Source organism: Dromiciops gliroides, chromosome 2 (assembly GCF_019393635.1).
Source record: "Dromiciops gliroides isolate mDroGli1 chromosome 2, mDroGli1.pri, whole genome shotgun sequence".
NCBI classification, from domain to species: domain Eukaryota; kingdom Metazoa; phylum Chordata; class Mammalia; order Microbiotheria; family Microbiotheriidae; genus Dromiciops; species Dromiciops gliroides.
In genome coordinates this window covers 585,495,471-585,517,963 of record NC_057862.1, presented here as the reverse complement: position 1 = coordinate 585,517,963, position 22,493 = coordinate 585,495,471, and the positions used below count along the sequence as shown (strand labels likewise).

The 22,493-nt window shown below is 41.8% G+C and overlaps 1 protein-coding gene across 3 annotated transcripts in view; it reads right to left on the bottom strand.

Moving 5' to 3' along the window:
- FAM161A (FAM161 centrosomal protein A) overlaps positions 1-18,335 on the bottom strand; it is a 32,962-nt gene extending 14,627 nt beyond the window's left edge. For all 3 annotated transcript variants that reach the window (XM_043986090.1, XM_043986091.1, XM_043986092.1), the window contains exon 1: positions 17,813-18,335. In XM_043986090.1, the coding sequence (XP_043842025.1) occupies positions 17,813-17,947 (135 nt within the window). In that variant the 5' untranslated portion in view covers positions 17,948-18,335. The remainder of the gene's footprint in view (positions 1-17,812) is intronic.
- Positions 18,336-22,493: the final 4,158 nt, after the last annotated feature.

Here is a 22,493-nt window from a genome sequence, read left to right as displayed (position 1 = left end):
TGGTGCTCATGCTGACAAAATGCTTTTTGATACAGTACATTCTGACAGTAGTAGAAATTATGCGTTCTAAAAAAGCAAGCCATGCCTGCGTTTCCTCTGACATTTTATCAGAAAACAAACAAATAAACAAACAAAACCTGGAAGAACAAATTGGGAAGGGGGGGGTGGGAGACAGACATAGAAAGGGAGGGAGGTAATGTTTCCCAATTACTAACAGGTCACATTCTAGAAGTTCCTATATTCGGTTATTGGAGCCCTTGACTCCTCACCCAAGCCTGAGTTGACTGGAGGATATAGAGATTCCTAGTTGAACTCCAGCACAATGAATAAACAAAGGAGCATTTATTAAGCACTTACTCTATGCCAAGCTCCATGCTAGGCTTAAAATTTTTTTTCTTTGGGTGGGGCAATGAGGGTTAAGTGACTTGCCCAGGGTCACACAGCTAGTAAGTGTCAAGTGTGTGAGGCCGGATTTGAACTCGGGTCCTCCTGAATCCAGGGCTGGTACTTTATCCACTGTACCACCTAGCTGCCCCCCAGGCTCAAATATTTAATAACTAACCCCCTGTCTTCAAGGAGCTTCCATTCTGTCAATCCCTTAGGAATCTCTGGGCCCCTACCCTGTTCTGATCAGCAGTTTCTAATTGCTCAGCACCCCACCTCCCACCCCAAATCAACTCCTGGGAATCTGTGTTCTGACCTGCAATTTCTAACTATCCCCAAGAAAACGGCATACCTCAGCAGTTTCTAACTACTCCTGTTCCTGGACAGAGATAATTACAAGGACACTTCTGCAACGTTCCCTCCAGCAGTCTGGCTGTTCTGTGTATGCTGGCTATACTTCCTCCTGTTTCCCACAACTAAACACCAAAAGAATCCCCTTTCTCCCCTCCCTCTCTGGACATCCCTGTTGGAAAAAGCAGTGTGTTGTCCTGAACTGCAATTCCTCAACCCTGAATAAATGCCTCATTTTCTTTTTTACTGCTCACCTAGTTGGTCAGACTGACACTACCAAGGGAAGACAATACATATGGTATGATGAGGGAAGGGAATTTTTTCCTTGTTGAGATTTTTTTTTTTCCTTTTTGAGTCACCTTCAACATTGATTTCTTCTATATGCATTTTGTCAGGTCAAATTCACTCTTATTGACTTTGCCTTCTTAAGGACTACTGCTACTTTCTCATATAAATAAACATACTGTATATTTAGGTGGTAGAGTTCAATTATCCCACTATTCATTAACTGATTCACTCAGTTAATAAACATTTATTAAGTGTCTAGTGTGAACAAAGCACCGTGTAGCTTTGTCATATATACAAAGTTATATGTGACATAACCCAGATTTTAAAGAAGAGATAATCTGATAGGCAGGAAAAGGCACATACACAAATAACTAAGTAAGATACAGAGAAGAGGAGAATACAAATCCATTCCATTTGGAGTCTGTTGGCAGACCTCCCCCATCTAGTTTCATCTACAATGCTCTTAGGTTGATCAGGCTTAGCTAGATGTCATTCCAAGCTTTCTAAAGCTTCCCTAAACCAAGGTTGCTCGCGGCCACTAAGTCTCTCTTCCTGTTTGTTGACTTGAACTGGTTTCTGGTCTCTTTAAGCCTATTCATTTAGTAGCTGTTTTGCCTTGGTAAAAACTTCTTTAAGAGACAGTAATATTACACCTTATACTAAAATAAAGTCAAAATGGATACATGATTTAGACATAAGAGGTGATACCATAGGTAAATTAGGAGAGAAAGGAATAGTGTACCTATCAGATCTTTGGAAAGGAAAACAGTTTTTGACCAAACAAGAGATAGAGTATATTATAAAATGCAAAATGGATGATTTTGATTATATTAAATTAAAAAAATTTTGTACAAACAGAAGCAATGCATCCAAAATTAGAAGGGAGGCAGAAAGCTGGGAAACAATTTTTGAGGCCAGTACTTCTGATAAAGGTCTCATCTCTAAAATATATAGGGAATTAAATCAAATTTATAAGAATCCAAGTCATTCCCCAATTGAGAAATGGTCAAAGGATATGAACAGGCAGTTTTCTGATGAAGAAACCAAAGCTATCTATTCCCATATGAAAAAATGTTCTAAATCTCTAATGATTAGAGAGATGCAAATTAAAACAACTCTGAGGTACCACCTGACACCTATCAGATTGGCTAAAATGACAAAAAAGGAAGATGATGAATGTTGGAGAAGCTGTGGGAAAATTGGAACACTAACGCATTGTTGGTGGAGCTGTGAACTGATCCAACCATTCTGGAGAGCAATTTGGAATTATGCCCAAAGGGCGATAAAGTTGTGCATACCCTTTGACTCAGCAATTCCACTTTTAGGTCTTTTTTCCCAAAGAAATCATGGAAGGGGGAAAGGGACCCACATGTACAAAAATATTTATAGCTGCTCTTTACGTGGTAGCAAGGAATTGGAAGTTGAGGGGGTGCCCATCAATTGGGGAATGGCTGGACAAGTTGTGGTATATGAATACAATGGAATTCTATTGTGCTGCAAGAAATGATGAGCAGGAGGAGTTCAGAGAAACCTGGAGGGTCTTACGTGAGCTGATGATGAGTGAGATGAGCAAAACCAGAAGAACATTGTACACAGTATCATCAACATTGAGTGTTGACCTACTGTGATGGACTATATTCTTCTCACCAATGCAATGGTACAGAAGAGTTCCAGGGAACTCATGATAGAAGAGGATCTCCAAATCCAAGAAAAAAAAAAAAGAACTGTGGAGTATAGATGCTGAGTGAACCATACTATTTCTTTTGTTTTGGGTGCTGTTGTTTTTTTTTTTTTCTATTTTGAGGTTTTGCATCACTGCTCTGATTTTTTCTCTTGTAACAGGATTAATGCAGACATAGGATTAATGTTATTATGTGTATATATATATATATGTGTGTGTATCTATCTATATGTATATGGATATGATATATAGATATATAGATATAACCTATATCAGATTACCTGCTGTCTAGGGGAGGGGGGAGGGAGGGAGAAAAATCTGAAATTATAAAGCTTGTATAAACAAAAGTTGAGAACTATCTTTACATGTAATGGAAAAAATAAAATACCTTATATGTAAATAAAAAAAAAGAGACAGTAATAGAGGCAAAATCCTTAATCTTGACTATTTCTTTCTGAATTGACAGCTTAATAAGCTAGACTGCATAGTTCATACATTCAGTGTTCTCCAGTCATCTCCTTTTTTCTGAGTTATCTGTCATGTGCATCTGGTTTTGAAACCAACTTTACAAATAAGTACATCTTGTAATAAGATGTACATAAGAAATGGATGGCCTAATATATTTTTTTAAATTCTAGTAACTAGGGGCAGCTAGATGGCGCAGTGGATAGAGCACCGGCCCTGGATTCAGGAGTACCTGAGTTCAAATCCGGCCTCAGACACTTAACACTTACTAGCTGTGTGACCCTGGGCAAGTCACTTAACCCCAATTGCCCCGCAAAAAAAAAAAATTCTAGTAACTATACCATATATTTTAATTTACTGCACAGTACCACAGGAAAAAGAAAAAAGTTTTCTTGGCTTTATTTTTTCAGTAACTTAAATTAGGTCCATTTCCCCTTAGTTTGAAATTTATTTATGGGTTGCTTTAAACATATCCTTAAGAGAAGAACAGGGGTTCTGAACCATTTTTTTTTTGTCATTACCTCCTTTGGCAGTCTGGTGAAGCCTATGGACCCCTTCTTGGAATGTTTTTAAAAGCACAAAATAAAATGCATAGGATTACAAAGGAAATCAATTACACTGAAATACAATAATTAATTTTTTTTTAAGTTCACAAGTCCCAGATTAAGAACCTCCAGATTAGAGGAATAATCTTATGTGGACTGGTTGACCCATTTAAACCATAAATCCTTTCAGCACAGGTTATTAATCAGTAACTAGAAATTATAAATAGAGGAAAAGAAGTAATTTAAATACATTATATCCTAGTTTGTAAACAATGAAGACATTCTAGACAAGTCTTTCTCCAGCTTCAAAAAGGTTTTTGAACTACATATCACAGGATAACTACCTAATATAAGATGATTACCCCATCACAGAGCCCAATGAAATTCTAGAACAAAATTATTTTTGTATTAAAATTCCTTAAAATGATTTGTCATTATTATAAACTATTAAATGTGACTTAGAATGCAGACTTTTCCCTCCCATGGAATCAGAGACCAGAATTATTCTCCCTGTGACCAGAACACCTCTTTGCCTTAAGGGAGATTCACAACACTATCAGATATGCCCATTTAAAATAACACATGACACATATTTCACCTGGTGTCATTCATTGGTTCTATGAAAGATGAGATTCCTTCTATTTTTAAGTCTCTGATTCATTAAAAATCAGAAGACTCTGTTAGTTCCCTCTTATAAATGGGAGCTAAATTCCAGGACTTCCAAAATTCAGATTATAAAAGTCTTGCACAAAACCATGAAGCTATATACTTTCTATAATAAGAGTAAACATTAAATACAAACAAATAAAACATGAATAAAGACTTTAACAGTTTGACTTCCTAAGTATGATTTGACTTTGAGTATTTAGCTCCAAATTTCAGTGTTTTCTAGTTTGCAACAAATATGACACTGGAATCACGTTTCCTTTTCTCAATATTACTTGTGGTCACTGTAAATTTAGTTTTAGTTAAAAAATTAACAGAATGTAGGAATGTCTATGCATGTATAGTAAATAACATCAATAGTAAGGAAATGGATGCTCAAGGGCATCACTCCCACCAGGCATAAAGGAGAGGTTCAAGGTATTATATTTTACATTCGGGGGAGGGGGGGAAGGGGGTATGATAGTAGGGCTTTTTATGATGTATGAAACAATTCTGGGCAAAACAACCTTTTTATAGAAATCTGGAATATTTTGTATTTAATCTTGTGAGAATATTATTAATATTACAGGGGTCCCCTGCTGTGCGAGCATGTGACCACCCTCATCTAATCAGCTTGAAGCAATGTGTGAGTTAGTTGGTTTGGTCAGTTGGTTTTCGAAGTTGGTGGTGGGAACCTCATGGGGTTGGCAGCTGAACCAGGAGGGGTTGAGGTAGTTAGGGTTTTCCTATTCTTTCAGAGATACTTGTTCTCTCTTTACCAACCTCTAATATATTTTAATAAATGTTTAATACCTAAACTGTGAAACTGTGGTCCTAGTTAGCTTTCCCCACAAGGGGACAGGTAAGGTGACCACACACATTTAGTTTTAACTGCCACTGTTTTGGCAAGGCAGCCAGGAGAGCTGAACCCCTCAATTATGTTGGGTAAGAAATATCCTCCTATTTCCATATGTCTGTCCCTTTCAGTTTTCAGATGGATCTCTTCAACCTCTTAAGTACTTTAGTCTGGTTAATCAGACAAGCTGTTAAGATAATGTTTAAAATTGGTTGGTTTGTATTTGAATATTCTATTCCTATTTTTATTTTTACCTTTTTTGGTTTTGTGGTAAGGAGAGTTTTGAATATCAAGGAGAAGATTAGAAATAACGTACCCTAGGACTCCCCATTAGGGAAGCTACTCACGGATTGGGATGAGGGAAAACTTACAGTGAAATCAACCATGACCAGAGGAAATCTTATCGGACTCTGTTTTATATGGCATAGCATATTAGAGGAAGAATGGCCCGAACATGGATCATTTAATCCCCAAAGATTGAGGCATTTACAAGGAATCCTCTGCCACTGGCCACCTAAACATTTACTTTATTGGAAAGTCTGGAGTAAAGCGAGCAGAAAACTGATTCAAGGGGATATAAGAGAAGGGGGATCCATGCCCAGGTTTGAAACTGAGCCTGTTTCTCAGGCTGGAATGCCAAATAGCCCAACTTCTATTTCTTCTACAGAAAATTCACCTTTAGAGGAGACAGAAAAACCCCAAATCCTTCCCCTTCAAGAGATCCTCACCCATGATCTAAAGGGTACTGTAGTAAAGCTCAGACAATACACACCTTTTGAGTTCATGGAAACAAAATATTCCTAAATTTGATGAGGATCCCACAACAGTTATCAGCCAGTTTAGAGCAATTTTCAGAGGATATCAGTCCACTTGGGGTGATGTTACTGATCTCATGGAAACGATATTATCCCCAGGGGAAAGAGCTGATATATTAGCTGCAGCAAACTCCTTAGAAACATCAGGAAAAGTTACTATTAGATGGCCTTTAGAAGACCCTAACTGAGACCCCAATATCCCTGAGCATTTTGATGAGTTGCAGGAAGCAAGGGAAACTTTGTTGAAGGCAATGGAATCCTGTGCTAGCAAGACTGCTAACTGGCAAAAAGGATAAATACAGCTCAGGAACCTAATGAAAGACCTAATAGCTTCTATGATAGATTGTGCAAGAGTGCCAAACAATATACTAGATTGGACTCATTAGATTCTAGAGATGCCCACTTTATCTCTAATCATTTTGCACATCAATCATTGCCAGAAATACAGAAATATTTTGAAAAGCAGTGTCCAGGTTGGAATGCCCTGAGTACTGACAGAATTAAAGAAATAGCAACATATATTTATGAAGGAAATGAGAGGGAAGAAAGAAACAGGACATTTTAGCTCCAGTACAGGAAAGCATGAAGCAGCGAGGTCAGGCAGTTGAGAATCACTATCAACCCCTGAACTGCTATCAACCCCCTACATTTTGCTATTACTGCAATAGATGGGGGCACATAATGTGGTACTGTAGGATTATGCAAAGGGGTACAGAGGAGCAGAACCAAACTACTTATGGATTCTTTCAGAGAGAAACAGAGGACTGATGGTGTAGGGGAGGAGAAAGGATGATGGAATCTGAAGACTTTACCTTTCCAGACCCTGAGATCCTTAGCCCTCTTGTGCTGGTCCATTCACCTCCCCAAAATAATGAACCCCATGTAACCCTTAAGGTTGGGGACACTTATGATTGTTTATTAGATAATGGAGCCTCAAGATCAATCCTAGTGAGCAAACCTGACCCTGAATGTACAGCTGTTGGATCTCTAAATGTAGTTGGAGTTTCAGGGAAAACTCTAAACAGTTGCAAAATTAACCCCTCACATGATATCTATGGGCCCGTTAACAGTAGAACATTCATTTCTACTTATGCCCAACTCTCCTGCAAATCTTTTAGGTGGTGACCTCCTTTGTAAACTTAGAGCAACCATATCTTGTTCTCCAGATGGTGGTATCTCCCTGGAATTGCCAAAGGACACCATCCACTTGCTACCAATTTTGATCTCAAACACTCAGGAAACAGTGAGGGATACATATGAAATCCCTTCGGATATTCCTGAGTCCCTGTGGGCTTCTTCCTCTTCTGATGTAGGCCTCCTTAAATCTGCTGTTCCTGTTACCATTCAGATCAAAGGCAGCCCACCACCATCTATTCCACAATGTCCCTTATCTAAGGAAGCCATTGAGGGAATTACATCTATAACTGAGACTTTGACAAACCAAGGTATCATTGTCCCATGCCATCATTCCCTGTGTAATACTCCCATTTTGCCAGTTAAGAAGCCCAAGCCTGGACCAGATGGAAAACCTGTTTATTGTTTTTTCCAAATCTATGAGCAATTAACTCTTATGTTTTACAATAGTGCCCAACCCTGCTACTATTTTTTCCTCAAACCCACGTGAGGCAATATGCTTCACAGTGGTAGATCTCTGTTCTGCTTCCTTTTTGATACCAGCACATCAAGATTACCAATACTTGTTTCCCTTTACCTGGAAGAATACACAGTGGACTCGGACCAGACTCCCACAGGGGTTTGTTGACAGTCCCACATGATTCTCTCAAATTTTGCAACAGGATTTAGCCTCCATTACCTTTAAAGGTTCCACCCTAGTTCAATATGTAGATGATGTACTCCTGGCTGCACCTAATGCTGAGATTTGCCAGGAAGACAGCTGCCACTTGTTACTAGAGCTGCACAAAAGAAGCCACAAGGTCTCTAAGTCAAAGGTACAATGGTGTCTATCTCAGGTGGAATATCTGGGTTTTGTTTTGGCCACTGGCATGCGATCCATCTCCCCTAAGCGTGTTCAGACTATCCAACAACTCTCTGCTCTCTCTACTAAGAAGCAACTAAGGGCTATTCTGGGAGCAGCTGAGTATTGCAGACAATGGATACCCTCTTTTGGTGAAATTACCAAGCCTCTTATAACTTTTAACCAAAAATTCTGTCCCAGAACCTTTAGAGCTGGATTCCCAGCATCTTTCAGCTATATTAGAATTAAAATTAGCCTTATTATCAGCACTTGCACTAGGACTCCCAGATTACAATGTCTTTTTGTTTTTGAGGGGCAATGAAGGTTAAGTGACTTACCCAGGGTCACACAGCTAGTAAGTGTCAAGTGTCTGAAGCTGGATTTGAATTCAGGTCCTCCTGAATTCAGAGCCAGTGCTCTGTCCACGGAGCCACCTAGCTGCCCCCTACAGTAAGTCTTTTACTCTTTTTGTACATGAACAGAGAGGAGTAACTTCTGGGATCCTGACTCAAAAATTAGGGTCTGTCCAGCTCCCAGTAGCTTATTATTCTACTCAACTTGACTCTGTAGCTGCTGGAGTGCCATCCTGCCTTTGGGCTGCGGCTGCTACTGCACTTTTGGTAGAAAAAGCCTCTGATTTGGTCTTGGGTAACCCTCTAATCATACAGTGCCCTCATGAAGTTGAGGCTCTCTTACTGCATCATAGGACACAGGCTTTTTCAGATCAAAGGCTCACTAGGTATGAAGTAACCCTGCTTCCTGACCTGCCATTCTCAGGAAAGCCTTTGCATGACTGCACCTCCCTAGTTGACACAGCTGAGAAACCTCACAATGATCTTTTTGACACACATTATTTTCTATACTGATGGATCCTCTTTTATCCATGAGGGAACCCGCTATACAGGTGCTGCTATAGTTTCTAATTATGAAACTATCTGGGCAGCTTCTCTGCCCTCCCATCTTGGTGTGCAAGCTGCCGAACTTGTGGCCCTCATGCAAGCCTGTCACCTAGCCAGAGGAAAAGGTGCTACTGTTTACACTTATTCCAGATATGCGTACAGTGTCTGCAATGCTGTAGAAATATTATGGCTGCAGAGAGGATCTTTAACCTCTGCTGGCAGAGTCATTGCTAATGGAGTTTTGGTTTTGGGGGGGTTTTTTTTTGGTGAGGCAATTGGGGTTAAGTGACTTGCCCAGGGTCACACAGCTAGTAAGTGTCAAGTGTCTGAGGCTGGATTTGAACTCAGGTCCTCTTGGCTCCATGGCTGGTGCTCTATCCACTGTGCCACCTAGCTGCCCCAGAGAATTTATTAAAGATCTTTTTTCTGCTTCCATCTGCTCTAGCTATTGTTCATTGTCTTGCTCACAGAGGAAAAAGTGACCCTGTCTCAAAAGGGACACTGCTTCAATTTCTTCTCCCTCTGTTTGACAGAAAATGATGGGAGTGGTTACCAAGATCTTAATTTTTTTGGATCTTGGTCACCGGTCCCATCATTTTCTTTTTGAAGCAGTGTCAAGATTTTACATTCTTGGGCTCAAAGATCACTGCACACGGTAACTGTATCCATGAAATTAAAAGATACTTGCTCCTTGGAAGGAAAGCGATGGCAAACCTGGACAGCAGACTAAAAAGCAGAGATATCATATTGCCTTGCTGATGAAGGTCTGTATAGTCAAAGCTATGGTTTTCCAGTAGCAACGTATGGCTGTGACAGTTGAACTATGAAGAGCTGCAGAAACAACACTTCTGAGGTGCTGGAGAAGAGTTTCGAGAGTCCCTTGGACAGCAAGAAGCTCCGTTAGTAAATACTGAAAGAAATTAATTCAGGCTATTCACTGGAAGGTCAAATACTGAAGTTGAAGCTTAACTTCTTTGGCCACATAATGAGAAGTTGGGAGTCACTGGAAAAGACCTTGATGTTTTGAAAGATTGAAAGCAAAAGAAAATGGGACAGCATAGGATGAGATGTATAGATAATGTCATGGATATAACAAACATGAACTTGGTCAAACTTCAAGAGATAGTGGCAGATAGAAGGGCCTGGTGTGCTATGTGGTCCATGGTGTCATGAAGAGTCGGACATGACTGGACAACAACAAACAGAAATTAAGGACTCCATAAGATAGCAAGAAATATTAGAACAAAACATTTGAAAAATAAGGAACTGTAGGAAATGTGATATTAAAAGCAAATTATCTAGAAAAAAGGATAAAGAGAGATAATTTAAGGATCATCACATTCCCTGAAAACTATGATTTTTAAATAATCCTGGATATTCTATTCCAAGAAATCATAAATAAACCCTACTTAGATCTCATTAGAACCAAGGGCTAAAGTAAAAACAGACCCCAGAAATCACTTCCTGAAATAAACCCCCAAATTAAAAGTTCCAGAAATGTTATTACCAAAATCCATAACTTTCAGGTCAAAGAAAAAATACTGCAAGTAGGCAGAAAGAGTTCAAGCATCTAGAAGTCATAGTCAAGCTCACACAAGATCCCAAGATCTGGCAGATATCATTATAAATGAAAGGAGATCTTGGAATACAATATTCCAAAAGGCCATAGAAGTGAGTTTACAACCAATAATAATTTACCCTAAACTGATGTGAATAATCCTATCTGGGGAGTGGCAGTAGGGGAATGGACCTTTAAATGAATAGAAGGCTTTCAAAGATAACTGATGAAGGGACAGCTAGGTGGCGCAGTGGATAGAGCACTGGCTCTGGAGTCAGGAGTACCTGAGTTCAAATCTGGCCTCAGACACTTAACACTTACTAGCTGTGTGACCCTGGGCAAGTCACTTAACCCCAACTGCCTCACTAAAAAAAATTAATTAATTAATTAAATTAAAAAAAAAAGATAATTGATGAAAAGACCAGAGCATTTTTAAGGTTATATAATAAATTGAAGCCATTGTTTTCAACCCCTCCGCCCCACTTGTATTTCCTTCTGCACTTCTTTTTGTATTCCTCTGAACTTTAAAAAATATTTCAAAGCCCCCCCACCCCTTTTTGCATAACCATCAATACTCCCTAATCCTACTTCAATTAAAAACTGTTAAGGGCTAAAATTCTAGCTAGTCTGTCTAAAATATCTAATGAGTGGTCGCCAATAAATTATAAGCTTTAGCAAGAGTTAGACTTTTAAGCATTTATTAAGGAGAATAAGAATTTGGTAAAGAGAGAGAGAAAGGCCTAGATTCCTATCTATTCAAGGGAGAGCACATTTCTAGCTCCCTTCTCCACCAGAGTCCAGAGGAAAGAGCGCAAGACTGAGCGCCAGTCTCTTCCTTCCTCCTCCCACTAGTCCGAGTCACTTCCTGAAGCCTGGTCTTGCCCTCAAAGACCTTCGCTTCATGGGCAGAACTCCTCTACAGCAAGTCTCCAGCAGGTGGCGTCATTCCAATCGTTACAAAACAGAATGGAGGGAAACTGCAAGCACAGTCAAGCCAAAACAAACAGAACCCTCATCCTGAAAAGTGTATTTCTTTACTGGAGGAGGGCAATTCTTGAGAAGGCACAGCTGCTCTCACTGCTTTAAGGGTCATCTGAACAAAAGAGTAGTTTACACTCTCTCCTCAACCCTTTGCTATCTGACTTCTGTTCCCACCAAGGTCAGTTATCATCCTCCTTGAAGAGTAGTGTTCTATAGTAGACGGACTGCTGGTTGGAGTCAGGACCTGGGTTTGAATTCCACTTCTGCCATTTGCTCCTTGTTTGACCTCAGGCAAGTATTTTTTCTTTGACCTGGAAGCTCTGGATTTTGGTAATGATATTTCTGGAACTTTTAATTTGGGGGTTTATTTCAGGAAGTGATTTGCAGGGTGTTTTTACTTTGGCCTTTAGTTCTAATGAGATCTAAGCAGGGTTTATTTATGATTTCTTGGAATACAATACCCAGGATTTTAAAAAATCATAGTTTTCAGAAATGCAAACACAAGAGTAAAAAGAAATCTAGAAAGGTAAATTTATTTGAGGAATTGAAAGATGATGATTATCATCTATAAGATGATGATGGGCTAACATTCAATAGGGAGAGAAGAAACAGGTGTCTCTTCAAAACTTTAATATCTTCAAAGGGTATTTAGGGACTTTAATAACAAAAACAGAGGCTCTGGAGGGTAGACTAGTTCTGTTATGAGGGTTTTAATAGGAGAAAGATAAAGGGAGACAGAAGGGATGCATTAGTGTAGAAAGAAGGGAATGGAATTTACTATTTGTAATAACTGGGGTGTGTGAGAAGACAAGTATACACACATGGAGAACAGGTAGTGCGAGCCAACATCCGATTAACCTCACTCTTATTTGAAATGGACAAAGGAGGGTTGAGAACACAGAATTTGGTACAGAAATATATTAAATACAAGATGGAATGGGGGAGGAGAATTAATTAGGATAATACCAAAGAGGGAATAACAACAAGCAAAAAAGTGAACTGGATCAGAACAATTTACATAATAATAAAAACACTATAAAGAAAAAGAACTCTGAAAAACTTAAGCAACAACCAATCATATCTCCAAAGGACTTATGATGAAGTACATTACCCAGCTATTGACAAAGAGGTGATGAATTCAGGATGAGGAAGGAGAAATATACTTTCAGGATGGCCGTTGTATTTGTTTTGGCTTGACTGTGCTTTCTTGCTCCAGATTCCCTGCCTTCTGTTTTTAATTGAGGTAGGATTGGGGAGTATTGATGATGATGCAAAAGTGGGGGGGGGGCAGAAGGGAGCATTGAAATACGTTTAAAAGTTCAGAGGAATACAGAAAGAAGTGAAGGAAATACAAGCAGGGGAGTTTTGAAAGCAATAGCTTCAATTTATTATATACCTTTAAAAATGAAGCAACATAGAATAGAAATTCAGTTTCACATACAATTCTCTTTTTGTGTTCTAATAAAATATCTCAGAAAATACATAGGATTGTCGTGTCCATAGCTAGAATGGACCTAAGAAGCCATCTACTCTAATCCCTTCATTTTACAGATGAAGAAACTGAAAGCCCAGGGAGGTAAATGACTTGCCCCAAGTCAAACAAGGAGCAAATGGCAGAGCTGGAATTCAAACCCAGGCCCTGACCCCAAATCCAGCAGTCCATCTACTATAGAACACTACTCTTCAAGGAGGATGATAACTGACCTTAGTGGGAACAGAAGTCAGATAGCAAAGGGTTGAGCAGAGTGTAAACTACTGTTCAGATGACCCCTGAAGCAGTGAGAGCAGCTGTGCCTTCTCAAGGACTGCCCTTCTCCAGTAAAGAAGCCATAAAAGTGGGGCAGGAATCTTAAGAATCAGAGCTGCCCAACAGCGGGATGAGCTGTCTCTCTTCAAGCAGAAGAGGGTGCCCAGTCTGGGGGGATATACCAGGTGGGTACAGGCCATATTTGGTTAAAAACAAAAAAAACCAAAATACTATTCCTCTCATTAAATTACTTAAGTGTTCTCTTGTCTGTGAATATGCATGACAAACAATAGGCTTCTTTCCCACCACAACTGGCTGTTTCACTCCCACACTGGTTGCTGGGTCCCTTGGGGACAACTCCAGCCTGAGGCATACTGGTGAGACCTTGCCTGGAATCATCATATTATGAGGCCTGGCCCTGCGGCTCCCTCCCTCTCGGCTGTCTACTCACCCCTCCAGGCTATTCCCACCACACCAGACACCTGACCCCTGGAAGTTCATCTTTCTTCTTCCCCTTCCCTACTTTCCAGCTCCCCTTCAGGCTTGGTCTTCCCCTATTAGGATGGGGGCTTCTTGAAAAGTAGGGACCCACTTGTTTTCTTTTCTTTTCTTTGCTCTTTCTGGTATTCTTAGCACTCAATAGCACCTGGCACACAGTAAGCACTTCCCATAGGCTTGTTCTGCTTATCTAGCTATTGGTCTTTTATACTGAATAGGGAGTAAAGGAAGGTTTACTGAAAATGAAGGGATACAGGGACCAACAAATGTTGGGAACTGCTGAAGAAGAGGCTGGAAAACACTTGTGAAAGATGCTGTCAGTGGAAGTCTGGCCTAGGTATTAGTTGGACAACATGGCTTCTGAGGTCCCTCCCACAGCTCATGTAAGTGTTTTCTGTTTGTTTTGTATAAACTCATATATGTAGATGTAAGCAAGCTCTTTGAGGGTAGAGAATCTTATCTTTGCAACTCTGGTGCCCGGTGCAGCACACAGCAGGTGCTTAATAAATGCTGGCCTACTTACTGACAGAGTGAGAACAGAAGGCTTGGCCTGGGGAGCTTAAAGGGGTGCATTGGCAAGAGAAGGCACAAAAATATTAAGTAGAGGGAAGTAAAAGACAGAGTCTTGATTTCCTTCAAAAGCCTGGAGTTGGGGAAGGACCGGGGCCCTCCTTTCTTCCTAATTTCCTTAGTCCTGTTAAAGGTCCTGCCATCCTTTCTGTCACCAGGTGTGAAACCCTGTGGTCATCCCTGACCCATCCTTGCCCTGCCTCTTTCCAACTAGCTGCTGCATCTTGTCAATCCTCCCTCCAGAGCAGCCCTCACACAGGTCCCTTCTCTCCTAGGTCACTATCTCATCGCCTTCTGCCTGGCCCATTCAATGGCCTTGTAATGGGCCTCCCTGTTTCAAGTCTTTCCCCTCTCCAGTCCCACCCTCCCTATGGTTGCCAGAGGGATGATTCTGAAGTGTAAGTCTGGCCATGTGGCTTCCTTGCTCAGCCAGTTCCAGAAAGCTTTCTGTTGCCTCTAGGATCAACATGTGTGGCACCAAATCAATCTCCTTCCTCAGCTTCTGTCATACAAGACTCCTCTTCATGTGCTCTGCAGTTTAGCCAACGGCCGTAGGGCTCTTCTCACACACCATAATTTATCTCTGGTCCTTTGTGCCTCAAGAGCCCTCCCCTCTAAGCTCCTCGGCTTAGAATCCCTGGTTTGTGTCAGAATTGTCTTTCCTGATCCTCCCCAGCAAGATCACCTGGCATTTACTTTGTCTAAACTGTGTGTCTCCTTCCATGTGTACGTGTGTATCCAACCATAGGGAGAATTTAAGCTCCCTGGGCACAGACTGCTTTCTCTTGTTTTCTCTAGCGCACAACAGGCACGTGGATTAATATGTTCTTGATTGACTGCCCACTCTCTTCATCTGTGTTGGCCTTGGAGGTCCCCTCCTGCTCTAGCTCCACATTCCTGTGATTGACTCAGTCAGCATGTTGGTTGAATTTAATTGTCACCCCACCGACTCCCCTACTCTTTTTAGTGTTTTTCCTCCAGGTATGCACTACCCATCGGCTGCCTACAGCCTAGCCCCAACACCCATGTCACCCCCTTTAGTATTTAGAAGGGTTAGAACCAGAGAGGGCATCTAGTCCAGTATCACCACACAAGTGAGGAAACTGAGGCCTAGACAGTTCAAATGACTTGTCCAAGGTTACACAGCCACTTAGTGGCAGAAATTGCCTGCCCCACCCCCTCCCCCCAGTGTTTTTGTTTCTACGATGTACTGTGTCCCTAAGCCACCTGTGTGGCTTAACTCATTCTTGGCTCTGTACATTGCAATTCTAAAAAACAAAAACAAAAACTGGTGAGATAAAAATTAAGCAAATTGAACTGTAATCACTACGTCATGGGGCTATGAGGATCAAACCCTCAAGTGCCACATAAATGAGACCTATTTATTATTAACTACCTTCAGACTGAGATTTGCTAAGCTGTTTTGTTTGTTGGTAACCGAGAAGCTTCAGACATATGGTGTGAGTGAATTCTAAGCTGCCTGGGGAGATTTATACAAGTAGACTGATAGTTTTTAGCTGGAAGTTACTATCAGACACCTGTTGAGTAGCTTATGTGAAAAGAATAAAGAGAAGTCTTTGTTCATCAGTCAGTAGACAGATGTCCCTGACACACAAGATGCTGAAACCTGAGCACAGTCCAGTAAAAAAGGCCCTGGCTCTGGAATGAGAAGACCTCGGTTCAAAACTTGCCTCCAGTGATTACTACCTGTGTGACCTTGGGCAAGTCTCTTCACCTCAACAAGTCTCAATTTCTTCATTTGTACAATAACAAGACAGGAGTCCTCCCCACCATCGTCCACCAAACGAGATCTTAGATGGGTTGTGAGGTAGAAGAGAAAAGCAAGGGGGCAAACAGTGCCCTTCCCCTGAGAATGCAACCTGGTCAGGGTGTGCCTCCAGCCTTGTCTTCCACTTCTGCCCCATCCTGTAGTTGCCCAGGACCCATGCAGGGTGCCTGCCTACTCAAAAATCTTGAATGAGATGGAAGTCACCAACTAATTTCTTCCCTGTGAAGTCCACCAGGCCTTAGCACCTACCCTGCTCCTGCACCCTTGCCCTGCCAATCTGGAGCTCTAACATCTGACCTAGGGACATGACCTTCTTAGGACCCCTGGGCTTTGCTGTCTGCCCCCCACCTCCCAGTCCTTTTAGTGTTTTGGCCTTTTCCATCTGCCCTGAAGCTGAACTTTGTACATCACCTCCCCTAATAAGAGCAGGAGATCCCAGAGGGCAGGGACTGTCTGTCTAGCCTTTTCTGCATGTCTCCACAGTGCCTGGCTCACAGCTAACACTATTTTTTCATCCACCCATCCATGGCCTTCTAAGTCCGTTCCAGCTCTACACCTATGACCTCTACCAAAAACAAAATCTTAGGCTCGTAAGTGAGAGATGCAAGAAAACCATATATCCTACTAATTAATCCAATGATTCCTTGTTCACTGAGCTCTTGGCATTTTCTGTAATAAAACATCCGACTTGCTTGCCTCTGCATTTACTTTGCTAAACCTGAGTATAGTACATTAACTTACATAACTTTCATCATACACCCGACTAGAGGCAGGGTCAAAGAAACCTTGGGTTTTTTGTTTGTTTTTATACAGGCTTTCAATTACTAGGGCACTTCACTCCTAAAGTATGAAAGGGGTAGAATAAATCGTATCTCAACGTAAAAGGATTTTCTTTTCTTTTTTTTTTTTTGTGAGGCAATTGGGGAAAAGTGACTTGCCTAGGGTCACACATCTAGTAAGTGTCAAGTGTCTGAGGCTGGATTTGAACTCAGGTCCTCCTGACTCCAGGGCCGGTGCTCTATCCACTGCGTCACCTAGCTGCCCCAAAAGGATTTTTTTTGTAAATTTTTTTTTTTTTTTTGCGGGGCAATGGGAGTTAAGTGACTTGCCCAGGGTCACACAGCTAGTTAAGTGTCAAGTGTCTGAGGCCGTATTTGAATTCAGGTACTCCTGAATCCAGGGCCGGTGCTTTATCCACTGCGTCACCTAGCCGCCCCAACAAGAATTTTTTTTAAAGCTGTCGTTTTAAAAAAGTAAGTAGTCTGTCAACAAGCATTTATTAAGCGCTTACTATATGCCAGGCACTGGGCCAAGCGGGTGGGGGATGGGTGTTAAAAGGGTCTCCGCCTTCAAGGTACTCACAGTCTAACTGGGGAATTAACAAGCAAATACCTATACACGTCCAAGATACGTTCAGAGTAAATAAACTGGGGTGGGGGTAATCTGGGCAGGAAGGCACCAGCAGTCGGTGAGCCCGGAGAAAGGCTCCTAAGGAAGGCGAGCTTTGGGCTGGAGACGAAGGGAAAGAGAGAGAGCACTGGGGACCTAGGGGAAGGCACAGCCAGTGCAAAGGCACAGAGTCGGGAGACGGCGCGTTGGGGCGCTGGGTACCACGGAGGCCTCTTTCCTCCTTCCACTGAGAAGCACTAGTCATTATCTTCGGGTGGCGGAAAGGGGCTACAGGGCCCGACCAAAAGCCGGGGTCCGTGCGGCGTCTCCGCGCCCCACCCCCCCGCCCGGCCCCGTGCTGCCCGGAGCCCCTTACCTCCTCCTCAGTCTTTTCCTCCTCCCCGGCGCACTCCTGATCGTAGAAGGCGAAGCGTGGCGACTTGGAGCGGGGATCTAAAGGGGCCTGGAAACTGAAAGAGGCGAGCATGGCCGCCCGACGGGAAGCGTCCATGGTTCAGGGCAGATGCTACTTGCCCGCCGCGGTTTGAGCTAAGCGAACTCAGGACCAGCAGGGGGTGGCTTCCCGTAGGGGGCGTGGCCGTTGCCTGGGTGCCGTAACCTGGGACACCGCCCGCCGCCCTACGGGAGCTCTCGAGGGACTAAAGCCCTCGCCCCGAAGCCGGGAGCTACGGCCCGGGGCTTCCTAAGGACACCTGCAAGTCCATTGGTGTTTCCCTCCTCCCCTTTTTAACACTTGGCCTTAGGGGGTCCCTTTCCTTCCCTCCCGGCTCTTCGGGTTTCGGCGTAATCGCCGGGTGATTGATGACATCACGACACGTGCACATAACCCATTTGAAGGAGCCACAGAGCGTTCTTCGAACAGGTTTCCTTTAGAAGGGAAAGGAAACGGTGCGCGCTCTCGACTCGAGAGGATGCGCGCCCCCGCGGGAAGATTGTGTCCGCCTCAACTAACATGGATGCGGGAAAGCCAGTGAAAGAAAAACTATTGGCCAGCGGGCTCGAAGGAAAGGACCAACCAGGGAGGAACAACTCTTTGTCCCACCCTTTTTCGTCCCGTCTGCGTCAATGTCAGCCCTGTGTTGTGCCGTGCTTTGTCTGCCCTTAGAATAAGGGACTGCGGAGATTTGTTTGGGCCGCCCGCTTTTGTGGCGAAGCTTCTGTGTAAATGGGGGGCAGGGGGCAGCTGGGGGTGCCCGGGTGGCCAAACCCAGAAAATCCTTTCGGCCTTTACTCCGTTCCTGGAATGCGCGCCCCTCTGGCCCAGCCCTGTACGTGCCTATAGTCCGAGAGCAGAAGCTGGGGCACGGGCAGTGAGCAAGGACCCGGATGTTGTGGGTAGCGTGGTTCCTGCAGAGACCGTCGCCTCCTATGTCCTGTACCCTTCGCCCTCTACCCCTTTCCCTCAAGGGCAGTTTTGGCCACCACCTCCATCAGTCCCGTGGTGGCCAGCTCGCCTGGCAGCATGAAGATTTGGCAAGATTTTCTGTAGGCTCCCTGCCCTGATGAAATCATCTTGGCTCTTCTGCTGTCATGTATAGACCGCTGGACTTGCGGTTAGGTTAGACCTGTGTTCAAATTTGCCCTAAGACACTCATTAGCTGTGTGACCCTGAGCAAGTCACTTAATCGCTTTCTGCCTCGGTTTCCTTATACCTAACAACTCTGAAGACCAAATGAAAAGGATTATTGACCCAGTGCCTGGCACATAGTAACTGCTTAATAAATATGCTTCTTGATCCTTAAAATGCTATTATACTGTGCAAGAGCAGGCTAAAGTTGATAAAAACTTTCTGGGCATCCCTTCCTAAGACAGAGGTGCATAGGGAACCCAGTAAGAACCTGGATGAGAATAGAGCCAGAACTAGTGGCTACTGATTAGAGCCTTTCTCCATGCTTGAGAGGCAGGAGTGGTCAGTCAACCTATTCAAGTCAATTAGAATCTACTGGAGCAAGGATCTCTAAGGAAGACTTTCTAAACTTTCCCAGTTAAGAGTTTTCACTCAGAACAAGGCAATGGGCTAATAATCAGATAGCAATAGGAGAGTGGGGAACCCTGGATCCAAACCTGAGGAAAATTATTTGAAAGCCAGGATACATTCTTATGTATGAGAACTCTAGGTGCAAGAGACTGTTGTGTAAATATCTGAAAAAAAAACCACTTTAAAACTCCTACAAATAAAAATACTAAATGTAACTCTAACCTTACTTTGTAACTCTCTAAATTATCAACATAGAAAATGTAACACGAGTCTAATGTCCCCATTTTTGGTCCATTCTCATTCTTTCTTTGCCTCACAAGCTCAGTGTGTACTGTTCCTCTGGTTCTTTCCTTACCTTTGTCAGATTTTAAGATTAATATGTGTTTGGGTTTTTTTAAATAATCTATGTAGTACAGGGATTCTTTGTTCTTCAAAAGTTTCAAAGAAATCACTCTGTGGGCCAATTGTTTACTGCTAAAACCTTCTGCTGCCAACTTTTCTTTAGTGCAACAGTTTAGAGTCTGTGTAGCTGGTTACTAGGCCTGCGGGTACAATTAGGGGAGATTGTGAGGGTATCAATGGATGTTTTTCAAAGAACACCCAATTTTTCCACACTGCTTTGATAACCATATTCAAGTGGTTTTTAGTATCTTCTCTCTCCATCTTACCCTATCTAGTCATCTAGAAGCCAGAACATATCCTTTCTAGGCCACTGCTCCCTTATACTTGTAGATAGATATACTGTCTTGCCCATTAGAATGTAGCTCTTAAAAGGTTTGAGATTATTTTATATTTGTATACCCTAGCACTGTATATAAGCACTTAAATGCTTTATAATCTTGTGGGTTTTTTTTGGGGGGGGGGGGGAGACACGGCAATGAGGGTTAAGTGACTTGTCCAGGATCACACAGCTAGTTAAACGTCAAGTGTCTGAGGCTGGATTTGAACTCAGGTCCTCCTGAATCCAAGGCCAGTGCTTTATCCACTGCACCACCTAGCTGCCCCCAATACTTTATAATTCTTTCATGTTTATGTGTGGGAATAGAACAAATGAAGCAAAATACTAATATAAGTGAGTGTACAAACTTTAAGTCAGGGCCTCAGGCCAGGACTTACTTAGCAGTTTAGCAGTGCCATTTTGGTAGAAGCCCAACCAACAAAAGCTTTGGATTAATACTCAATGTATCAGGTAACTTCAAATACTGTGGGATTCATTTCAAAGGTCATTTCATGTAATCCAGAGCTCTTAGGAACACCAAAACTTTAAAAGGAAAACCGAAGTACAAAAATTGACAGAAATTGTTAACTTCATCAATGACACTGTTGATGTATGTGCTACATGGCAACCTGGTGGACTGGTAAATATAAAAGGTTACTTTTCTAAATATTCTAATTTATGTCAACCTTGAAATAAGTTAAAAAAATATGTTATTGATGTTTCAGAGTCCTCTTTTCTTAGACTTATTTCTGCATTATGCTCCTTTGCACAGACACTACAAATGATTTATACTGATTACATAAACTATGAAAAATAAAAAGCAAATCCTGCAGGATTATGAAAGGTTTAACATAAATAACCATCTAATTTGACTAGATGTTTAGTAGCTTAATGCAACATGACAACTTACTGCAAGGGTAACAATTTTATACTCCTAAACTTCTAAATGAATAAACAAAATAATGAATTATTTAAACTAGAAAAAATTTAACAAATGCTTTATGTAACAATCACATTACTTTGTGTTTGGCTTGTATGTTACCATTAAGAATATTTTTTCTTTAGTGAGGCAATTGGGGTTAAGTGACTTGCCCAGGGTCACATAGCTAGTAAGTGTTAAATGTCTGAGGCCGGATTTGAACTCAGGTACTCCTGATTCCAGGGCTGGTGCTCTATCCACTGCGCCACCTAGCCGCCTCTACCATTAAGAATTTCACTCACTCAAATCTTAAGTTATTCTAAATTCCTATGTACAGAATACATTCCAGAAATAATGAGACTTAAGCATTGTAACTAGTTAATTGTGCACTCAAGGCAAAAATATAAAAATGTGAGCTCCCCTTCCAAAATAACAGCATAGCATGATTGGGATAGTAGATGCTTATTTTCTGAGCCTTGTATGATGGGTGCAAGCACCTTACATTTGGAAATCTGTACTAAATAATTCTTTTTTTTTTTTTTGATGGGCAATGAGGGTTAAGTGACTTGCCCAGGGTTACACAGCTAGTGTCAAGTGTCTGAGGCCAAATTTGAACTCAGGTCCTCCTGAATCCAGGGCTGGTGCTTTATCCACTGTACCACCTATCTGCCCCCCTAAATAATTCTTAAACATTGAAACATCAAAAGACAATTTGAGTCAAGGGAAAAATACCACAGATGGCTGTTTAGACTATGAATACAGGTTATGTTGGACTTAATTCAGATGTACAGTAATATTTTCTCCCTTTAGTCCTGTGGACCCCCCCCCCTTTCCCATTGTTCTTAGAAACTCCATTTTGAGGAGGGAACCAGCCATCCTTCATTCTTTGGCCTTCACTAGACTAGGCCTGGGAGGTCCCCAAGGGAACTTTTCAGTTCCTTTTCCTCTGCCTCCATTAGAATCTAGTTTCCTTGAGGGTGCTTATATTTTTATCCCTAGTGCTTAACTCAGAAGCTAGGTACACAGTAAACCCTTCAATGCTTGTTGACTTTTTTGCTACCTGGAAAACAAAAGCCTTAAACAATGTGCCTATCAATTTATAGCCACCTTCGGTCATTCTTTAAACTTATATAATTTTTCTTTACAATTAGGGGCAAAAGTGTTTTTGTCTGTCTTCTTTCACAACCAGACTAATGTGGAAATGTTTTGCATGACTGCACATGTAAAACTTATGTTGAATTGCTTGAGTTCTTAAGGGGGGTGGGGAGGGAGAGAGGAAGGGAATTTGGAACACAAAGTTTTAAAAATCGATTTTAAAACTTCTTACATATAACTTGGAGAAAAAAATTCTAAATAAATAAAATAAATTAACATAAAATCCAGGGCAAAAAGATCATGCGTTACTCTGAGAAAAAAATATG